The sequence below is a fragment of the Protomyctophum bolini genome (genome assembly GCF_963924005.1).
Source record: "Protomyctophum bolini genome assembly, chromosome: 15".
Lineage (NCBI taxonomy): Eukaryota > Metazoa > Chordata > Actinopteri > Myctophiformes > Myctophidae > Protomyctophum > Protomyctophum bolini.
The window spans coordinates 38492369-38502819 of NC_137876.1; the positions used below are offsets into that span (position 1 = coordinate 38492369).

The 10451-nt window shown below is 44.6% G+C and overlaps 1 protein-coding gene across 1 annotated transcript; it reads left to right on the forward strand.

Moving 5' to 3' along the window:
- The first annotated feature begins 8044 nt into the window (after positions 1-8044).
- id3 (inhibitor of DNA binding 3) lies at positions 8045-10103 on the forward strand. Its single transcript, XM_080783181.1, has 3 exons — positions 8045-8460; positions 8737-8811; positions 9259-10103. Exons 1-2 carry the CDS (start codon positions 8164-8166, stop codon positions 8788-8790), a joined length of 351 nt encoding a protein of 116 aa, XP_080639307.1. The 5' UTR covers positions 8045-8163; the 3' UTR covers positions 8791-8811; positions 9259-10103.
- Positions 10104-10451: the final 348 nt, after the last annotated feature.

The following is a 10451-nucleotide window of genomic DNA, read 5'->3' on the forward strand; positions in this document are numbered from 1 at the left end:
CTCTTATCTTATCATCATACAGCACATCATCTCATTCTGGCCAATCACAATTTGCGTCCTCACTTTTGTCATCAATGTTTGTGTTTGAGTGCACAAACACTCAAAACTAGTCATAGGGAAACACTAGTCATTGGAAACGGTAGTAAAACAATTTTTGTGTTTACACTAGTTTTTTTTACACAAACACTCAAAACTAGTCATAGGAAATGGTAGCAAATAAATGTTTGTGTTTACACAACCCCTCAAAGCTGGACATAGGAGGGGCTAGCGCCCCTCAAAAAGATGAACGCAGCCTGTCTTGGGCTGGGGCCATGAAAGCCTTACAGTGACATCACGCATTTGTTGAGATTTCACACAGCCAACTGCCAATTAAAAGCGACACTGTGTAGCGGACAGACGAACGCGGCAGTGTAAAGCTGACCAGCTGGCAGACTGTCCAGTCAGAGCTGGATGGCTGCTGATGTTCACAGAGCTTCATGTCATGCATGTCCACCCCGTGATGCTGCATATGTCATCACACAGCCCTTATTAAGCTCACAGGGGGAGGGGGTCATATCTGGACGGGGAAGAGCAGACAGACGCGCGCCGCATACACCCTCAAAGTGAAGTTAACACTGAGGATTTTACCGTGCAGATACAGAAAGATGGGAGGGAGAGATACATGCAGAGACGTATACTATCATTCATGCATGGTGCAAATGAGCTAATACAAGCATACTGGATAAGCAGCAGAGCCTTTAAGAGACAGATATACCAGGCAGGGACTCAGGATACAAAACCCTCATACACAGACGGTATAAGGGTGTGTTTGGAGTTTGATTGACGGAGTGAACCAGTAGTCCGTGCAAAGAGACCATTAATCAGGTCACTGGGAGCGCAGACCTCTCTGCACCCACTCCCCCTTTGCCAGGGGTGACCAAGAGGGCCCTCACTCACTGACCCAGATTAGAAAAGTGTGTGTGTGTGTGTGTGTGTGTGTGTGTGTGTGTGTGTGTGTGTGTGTGTGTGTGTGTGTGTGTGTGTGTGTGTGTGTGTGTGTGTGTGTGTGTGTGTGTGTGTGTGTGTGTGTGTGTGTGTGTGTGTGTGTGTGTGTGTGTGTGTGTGTGTGTGTGTGTGTTTTATTGCACATAATGCCTGCCTGTGAATCTCTTAACTTTTCTGTATACAGTAAAATGTGCAAAAGCGTTAAGTGCCGCAGGATGGAAGGGGAGAAGGAGGTGGGAAGAAGCATTAGAAGAAAACTGTGAGGGATGAGAGAGAGGGAGAAAGTCACTGCTGTGGTCCTTCTTAGTTCTCAGGGACCCTCTTGACCTAGAAACACAACACACACACACACACACACACACACACACACACACACACACACACACACACAGGTGCAAAGATACCCACCAGGGACCTAATGGCCTCCGTCTTTGTGTCTGTCAGAGTTCTGACCAGCTGAACCCCTGCAGCAGCAGCAGCCGCAATGCAATCATCCTCACTCTTCATGTCTCTCCTCTCTGTCAATCCCTCTCTTTCTTCCCCTCTCTCTGAGCATCTCTTTCTCCTCTCTGTGTCATGTCCCACTGTCTTGCTGCCTTATTTTTCTCTCTGCACGTTCGATGTAGATCCGTCTGTCTTCTCCTCTTTTCCTGTTGCTCGTAATCTTCACGGTCGTTCCTGGTCACCCGTCCGTTTATCCCTCTGTATCTCACTTCCTCCTCTTCCCATTCCCATTTAAACCATTCTATTTATTTGCTAAATGAAAAATGTTTTTGAAGGCATGTGCAAAAATACACAACTCGCTTAGTATAAACCTACAGGCCTAACTCGTGTTTATCTCCTCCACCTCCAGGCAAGCTGAAATGTTGTGATCTCTCTTATGTGTCTGTGTGTGCCTGTCCACAGCTAATCTCGGGTGCAAACTGTTGTCCATCTAGCACAGGGGATCTACAAAACTAGCCAATTACAACACTTCTATCCCTACGGCTGTAGTCTGTAGACATGCACTCAATTAATTGTCTACTCTACAACACAGCTCCAGCTCCAGAAACAAAATGCCACTGTGTCAAACTTTGCATCGTAATTTATAAGCTATGCACGTAGTAGTAAACTATATTTTTCAGCAAATCCCTGGCTTGTCACACCAACATTATTCTTGTGCTTATTGGTGACATTTCTGAAGTTCTCTATATCAGTTTAGACGTATACCGGTACTTACTCAGTTGAGAGACCTACTGTAAATAGCTCACCGCCTGGGGGGTTGCGACCCCTTGGGGGGTCCCCAGATGTTTAGCTTAAGGTGCAACATTGTTTTCTCACTCAACAGTAAACAAAAAAACATACAGTATATACAGTAAGCATATAGGGTATCTGCGCAAAGTTACAATTTAATGACTTTTAAGACCTTTTTAATACCAATTTTTTCCCGATGGGTTCTCAGATTGAACTAAATGTAATGCCTATACATTGCAAGTGCTTGTGTGTGTGTGTGTGTGTGTGTGTGTGTGTGTGTGTGTGTGTGTGTGTGTGTGTGTGTGTGTGTGTGTGTGTGTGTGTGTGTGTGTGTGTGTGTGTGTGTGTGTGTGTGTGTGTGTGTGTGCATGGCTCAAAAGGTTTGGGAACCTTGCAGTAGAGTGTGTGAGAGAAAGAGGCACATGCAGTTTGGTGCAAAGTTGCAAACCCACATTTTATAAACACGAGCATATGCATTCATAAACATGACAACATAGTGAACATACCCCAAAACCCCCAAATGATGTGTTTCAACATCTGCGCACAATCACCTCAGTCATGGAGAATGGTAGAGAGAGCTTGACGGTGGAAGACAGTTAGACAGTAGATAGACCATAGATAGATGTGTTGTTACAAATATCCTGCATGGCATGCTCTAACTTGTTATAATGGTAGCTGAAATGAGCTTGGGACCCATTGTGTTTATGGTATGGTGTTTATGGCTGGTCTTAATGTAGTTGTGTTGTTGATTTGTTAGTCCATTTATTATTTGCTGCTGTAAGTAACAATTGTGTCAGTCCCTTTTATTGATCATATGACTGTGGTGACTACTTGCATGGGAATAAATGAAAATATGTATTTAATTGAATTGCATTGAATAACCATGATTTACTGTTTCATAATAGACCACGGCACGTGCTGTGCAGGGCTTACACGAAGTATGGGCTCAGGTGGTCCTTGTTTTAAAAGCTACAAATTCACAAGCTCAAATGAACGGAACATGTATTTAACATGCATAATGAATTAATAGAATTTTCATACACGGTCCTAATTTGGTAATATTTTGGTCATTACTGCACAGGGTGCAGCTATAAGACCATGTGGCTGGCGGCCAGTGTAGTGCATGTGGAGGAGACAGTTCGTTCCTTGCCAGTACACTATATGGAGGTGTCTCGCTGGAGAGACTGCTGGCTGCCAGATTGCCTCTGGGCCGTCCATAGACACTCCGGCTGGTGTTTATTTGCAGTTTTAAAAACAGTGGAATGACTTTAGAAGAAGGATCAGGCCCCACAATGCTTCCATTAATGGTAATCCAATCGTAGACCACAGCAGCAAGGTCAATGGAGGTACCAGATGGAGTTGGATGCCGTCCAGTTTTACCATGGCCAAAGCAGCGTCTGTCTGCCTATCTTTCTACTTGTCTCTGCACTTCTAACCCATATGTCTGTTTCTCTGTCTAGCTGTTTGTCTGTCAGTCTTCGCTTACTGTAAAATATACTGATGTCTTGTAAAATTTGTATTTATCAAAGTCAGCACTTCAATGTCAGTTTCAAAGTATGGATTCCGACTGTGCATGCGTGCAATGCATACAAGAAAGTAAAATGTAAGGCTGTCGTTTTCTGACGTTTTATAACCAACCTAGGTGAACAGTCAAATCATCCCTGATGCAAATGACCTGGAATCAACTGTGCAGCCGTATCTAATGTTTACACGAAGCCAAGATATTTTACCCTTGCCGCGCCGCTGCAGAATATACTCACCATTCCAGTCACAGATGATAAAAGCTCATAAAACAACTGTGTGTCCTATATGGCCCAGCAGCTGCTCTGCTCAGACAGTCACGATGAGCAGAACATTTTGGCTTGTTTTGCACCCCTGACTAATAGGAGACCCTGGACTGGCCAGCCTTCTGGTGGCCTTCTGTGGCCTGTTTCCCAGAATGCCGTGCAGTCCTCTTTTTTTTTTCTTTTTTCTTTTTTTGCTGCTGCTGCTGTTTGTTCCTGTATGGACAGACTGGTAAAATGTTCACACAGGACAGGGACATCTGATGATGTGATAGGTACAGGGACAGTGACAAGTCATGAAAATCCACAGCATTATATGAAAATAACCAGTTAGCAGCCCTTATCATTTATACTGTTATAATCACCTCTCTGACCTATAGCACACTATACTGCTCCACTGGGATGCTTTACTATACTGGTGTCAAGTTATGTCTCCACAACATACAAGCTGAACACGCACGCACGCACGCACACACGCACACACACACACACACACACACACACACACACACACACACACACACACATACACACACAGAGAGAGAAAGTGTGCATGAATTAATGCATAAACCATCTTTAATCTATGAAATGAATCAGTTCAGGACATTTTGGGACAGAAGCTTGGAATCTGTTGGCATTCAGAGCTCAAGGAGAAACTGAAGAGTCTTTGATGAGCCACACAGAATAAAAGGGGGGGGGGACTGCTGGATGACATGCACCAGGGACACAAAGAATTAAGTTTCACTCTGTTTCTTGTCACTTAATTACCCCCGAGATAGCCAAGATAGGCCGGCACTTAGGAAAGAAAGAGATACCCTTCTGTATACAACACTGTCCAAAACACATGACACAATGTTGTTTTTCATACCCTGTGTGTGTGTGTGTGTGTGTGTGTGTGTGTGTGTGTGTGTGTGTGTGTGTGTGTGTGTGTGTGTGTGTGTGTGTGTGTGTGTGTGTGTGTGTGTTTCTCCCTCTCTTTCTCCCTCTCTCTCTCACACACACACACACACACACACACACACACACACACGATGACCCTCGTCCCTCTGCACTCCGCTCTGTTGTTACCAAGGGGAAATAGAGACGCTTTGTTGACGTCGAGGTTAAGAGAAAGCGCCTTGAAAGGTTTTCTTCTTTGGGGAGAGGCAAGGAGGAGGCGTTAAGGGTTAAGGGTGGAGAGAGGAGGCTGCTTGAGGGACAGAGAGAGAGAGAGAAAGAGAAGGAGAAGAGGAGGGAGAGCGCTGCTAATTATGCATGGCGATTGTTGATAGCTTGATTGTGTGCGTCCAGCTGCACGGGGAACCGGGGGAGAGGGAGAGGGCGGGGACAGGGAGCGAGGCAGACTAACTGACGCCAGGCTCCAAATTCTCCCATCCATTGAAAGAGAGACCCGATTGTGTTCGGGGCCTTTCTGTTCGGGGCCTTTCCGACGGCGCGGCGCGAGAGCACCTGATCCCTGCCCAGACACACTGCTGTGTGTGTGTGTGTGTGTGTGTGTTGTGTGTGTGTGTGTTGTGTGTGTGGTGTGTGTGTGTGTGTGTGTGTGTGAGAGGAGAGAGAGAGAGAGAGAGGAGAGATACACACACAGGATTGAGAGCTATGGAATCCGCAGACAGCCAATAAAAACTGTGCCACAGGGACCCGGACCATGCAGGCTACTGTGCTGGCATGTCATTTATTAATTTATGTGAATAGAAATGGTCAGTTCTTCTCTAAAATGGCTGATTTAACTCAAAACCACTACGCTTGGCATCACTGTCATCGAATTTAAATAGGACTATGTGGTATAGATAAAATTAAAATTAAACTTGCACCCAGGTATAGTCTACTCCCAAATCATCTCTCTTAAAATCAGAAAACCCTTATACGTTTGCACAGTCAGCAAATACAAATAATTATTTTCCCACCAGGCTTGGGGGGGGGGTTTGGGACAATATTTGTCCTCCCTCTGACATATTTAAGCGATGATATTTAAGGTCAAAGTCTTGTTTGGATAGTCAGCTCTGCTCACAAAATGTATTTCTAAAATAGCAATAGGCCGAACTCCGGTCTCACGGTTCAATATTGTGGTTTACTCTTGAGTGAGGTCGCTGAGTGACTAGTAAGGGTCAATGAGTGGGGGGGGGGGGGGGGGGGGGGGGGGGGGACGTTGTTGCCAAGAGGAAGGCAATGCGTAGCGACCCCGGGGCTGACATGAACATCTGTTTAATGACTGCATCATGTGCTCGATATATCTGCAAGCGAGCGTATTTTTTGTGCAAATCTGCCGGGCATGGAGATAAAAATATAGCTTGTGTACCCGTCATCTCGAAACGTCGTTCTGCGTAAAATGGCCTATATTTTACAAAGTCAGTCATCTCCCCTTAAACGACTTGAACCCCAGCATCCCTATTCTCTGACCGGGCAACATTCGGCAAACAAAAATAGCAGATCTACATTAAGCAAAGCTCTGGAACTGTTTTTATTCTACTGACTGACACTAAAACCTAAAAATAATAAAACAAAGTGGAAATACAAGCGAAGCGATTTAATCAAAGCCTGTTTTACTAGGAAGAGGGTTTAAGTGGTTACCTTAGGTTTTTAGCAACAATGTCTTATATGCCTACCATCTACATCTAGCCTAATAAATATATGACTCACAAATGTAGAGGTGCATTAAGTTTGCTAACTTCTCTAGGTTCTTTTAACAATCACTAAAGTTGCGGCAGGACCAGAGACTGACTGACAGTTCAGTAGCCAATACAGTTGTTGAGCGCCTGTCTGCTTATCCCCCCCCTCCCCCCCCCCCCCCCCCCCCCACCTCTCTGTCTCTCTCTCTCTGTCTCTCTCTCTCTCTCTCTCTCTCTCTCTGTGTGTCTCTCTCTTTTTACAGTCTATGGTCTCTCTCTCTCTCTCTCTCTCTCTCTCTCTCTCTCTCTCTCTCTCTCTCTCTCTCTCTGTGTCTCTCTCTTTTTACAGTCTATGGTCTCTCTCTCTCTCTCTCTCTCTCTCTCTCTCTCTCTCTCTCTCTCTCTCTGTGTCTCTCTCTTTTTACAGTCTATGGTCTCTCTCTCTCTCTCTCTCTCCTCTCTCTCTCTCTCTCTCGCTCTCTCTCTCTCTCTCTCTCTCTCTCTCTCTCTCTCTCTCTCTCGTCCTCTCTCTGGCTGTGGACAGGGAAGGGAGGGCTGTCTGCCAGAAAGGGGAGTGCGCGCTGGAGCGAGCGTTGGGGTGAATGGATGACGTAGGGAGGCTGGCGCCAGCATGTCTGGGACTGGCGCGTTAGATCAACACAGCTGGGCCGGGATAGGACACACAGCTGGCGAGAGCCTGCATTCCTCCACAGAACAGGATTGTGAGAAAAGGGAAAATAGGACCCAAATAGGAACAGAGAGGGGACGTGCTTTGATGTAAACTTAAAGCACAGTGGGTTAAAAAAAATCTATACGATTGTTAACATTTTGATTTTACATTCACTCAAAAGTAGATTTATTTGATCATCATCTATAGTGGTTTGATCGATTATAATCTCTATCATAAGAAAAATAGGTTTGGGGTGGATATACTTAATTTTTTTCAATTAATTCGCCAAAGCCAACTATAATTTATAATATAGCAGCCCAATATAATTAATTTCGAAGTAACCCAATAGGGAGTAAATAAAGTAATAGAGAAACTGTGACAATCTTCCTTTATGCTTTAAAGTTGCCCTGTCCATGTTGTTCTGTATTGGGTGACAATGACTAATAATAAGTGGATTTATTTTAAACTATATTCAACAACTCAGTTCAAATGTTCAGGCAGAGGGTCTCGTCTATATCAAATGAATACAATAATTGTACCTGAAAGAGGTGACTAATTGCTTGACAATCTCCTTTGGCACCCGGGCCTAATTTCCTCATTCTTTCGTCTGCCCCCCATTAGGCATGTCAGCCAATTAGAAACGATATGCTCCTCAAACCCGTCAGGAACTCCACGCACCGACCAATCAGAAGAGCGGGGGCTTATTTGTATGCGATAAAGGCGGTGTCAACCCCGCGCGTGTGTATAAATCCATGCTTACCGCACTGGGACAGATCACATCACACAGTAAGTGCTTATTTCTTTGGATATCTTCAACCCTCTCTGCTGTCGGCTGCTCTCAACGCCAGGCACTCTTGTTCTTCCAACCATTTTTCCTCAAACAATGAAAGCAATCAGTCCCGTTCGTTCAGTGAGGAGCTGTTACAAAGCCGTGTGCTGCATCTCGGATCAGAGTCTTACCATCACCCGGAATAAACCGTCTATGGACGAGCCCGCGGGCGCACTGTGCGACATGAACGACTGCTACTCCAAGCTGAAGGAGCTGGTACCCAGCATCCCTCAGAACCAGTCGGTCAGCCAAGTGGAGATTCTGCAGCACGTTATCGATTACATCTTCGATCTGCAGATCGCACTTGAGGACGAGACTACAGCCACGCCAGAGGTGGTCTTGTCAATAAAGGTGAGACGAGGTTTCTTCACGTTTTAATGTGAATTATTACAAGTTAAATTGTGCTTTTGCCTTACAAAACCAAAGTGTATATGAATATGAGCTACTGAAGTCTTGCAATGGGCTGCTCATACTTTGAGTCTACAGATTGTGATGATGACACAAGATGCTAAGGCATAATGTTATTCCTCTTTGCAGAGGTTGCTTCTTCTGAGTGATGAGTCCTACTGAGATGAATCAAAGTGGTGTCAAGATCTTAAACTTTGTTCCTTTTTGTTTTTCAACCAGACTGCAGACCTTGCTCGCAATTTCTCCAAAGAAGAGGGCCGGTTGTGCCATTAGAATAATGACCAACATATTATGGTATGTATCAGTCTATGTCTATTCCTGTTCATACTCTTTAAGCATGCCACTGTTCACTGATGTACTTATCATGTGTTGCACAGAGATCACAAGACTGTTGTGTAAAATGTGGCTTTGGGCTACACTTTTCCTTCAGCAAAAATGACTGCAGTGAAATGACAGACTCCCATTTTGGCTTTCCAATTTAAAAAAGAAAACCCAGCAGCCTGTAAAATACCAACTGGAATAGTCTGGGCATTGATATGCAGAGGGAGCTTTGGGTCCCCCATGCCCCCACACTCACCATGGTTGCCAATTAGGCAGGCCAGTGAATGTGTGGCGGATTCATTGCTATCTGCCTGAGGTTAATGAAAGTTCCATGCTAGGCGCCAGTCTGTCTGCTCCCCTCTGCAGGGAGGGAGGGAGAGAGAGATCTGACTTCACTTTTCTTCCTTTCTCTCCATGCAGGTGCAGGGAAACACATGTCTCCACTTCACTCCGGGCAAGAGGACAAGAGGGGCAGAAAGGGTGGGATAGGTATTTGGAGAGGAGGAGGAGGAGGAGGGGGGGGGGGGTAAAGAAAGAAGCAAAGAAAAAAAAAGTGGACTGTTCCCTAGAAGATTGAGGATCAACAGTAGTGTACTCCCTTAAGCAGACTCATTGCTTGGTGACCACACGGACAAATTGACACACCAAAGCTGAATACGTGATTGGAAATTGGAAGGACTTTATGTAACTCTCCATTGTACTCTCTCTCTTCACCAATATGTTTCCCCACTATAGAAATGTACCAATACATTGTTGGTCATTTCTTACCTCCTTTTTTATGTTACATTCCAAGGCAAGCAGCCTTTTTTCTGGATTCAACTCCAGTATTTAGCTAGAGCCTACTCCTATCCCTTCTTTGCCCACTCTTAAACCCTATATCACTTAATTACCCTCTCATTACTTTCCCACAATCTGTTTTCTAATGGCTTGGAGAGTGTTCTGACTTGTTGAGAATGAGTAGAGCAACCGCCACGTCATATGAGATGTGCTTCATTGGTTCAAGAACCTCACTGGCTCTCTGAGACACTTCAATCTACTGTGGGAATGTAAGATGTGTCAGTTAACTTGGATTAGAATGTGTTATCCTTTCGTTATGGGGGGCACCTTGCGTATGAACTTTACTCTATACTAGAGTTAATTGTAACTGTTTGTAGGGATTGTGTTATTTCTACGGACAATGTACTGTGGGTTTCATAAACTCTTTATTAATGTGTGCTTTGTATGAATGTTATTGTGTACTGAAATAAAAAAGATGTTCTAAAGCAGTTTGCCTTGTTACATTATATGTAGAAGTATTTTCCTTGTTCAAACAACTTGATGCAATCTAATTTTAACACAGCAGTGCTCTTTAATGGATAGAGGAAGTATTGACATGCTTTTCAGGGTTTGGTTGAGTGAATTGCTGATACATACGACAGGATGTATTCAGAAGAATCTTGAGGTTGAGTGATAGGAAATCAAACTGAGGGAGTTTCCTGTGAGTGTCTGTTTTTCCATTGACTGGGTGAGCACCCGTTCCAGTGTGAGGCAATCACTCCAGATGGTTAAGAACACAGGCAGGCAACAAGTTGTCACATAGCAGCAGCACATGCTCAAAACAAGCATTTGGCAAT

What these genes read in the sequence shown, in the direction of transcription:
- id3 (XM_080783181.1), top strand. Translation starts at nt 8,164, where the DNA reads ATGAAAGCAATCAGTCCCGTTCGTTCAGTGAGGAGCTGTTACAAAGCC. An exon ending in AGGTGGTCTTGTCAATAAAG is followed by an intron (nt 8,461 to 8,736) that starts GTGAGACGAGGT and finishes TTTTTCAACCAG; the next exon opens with ACTGCAGACCTTGCTCGCAA.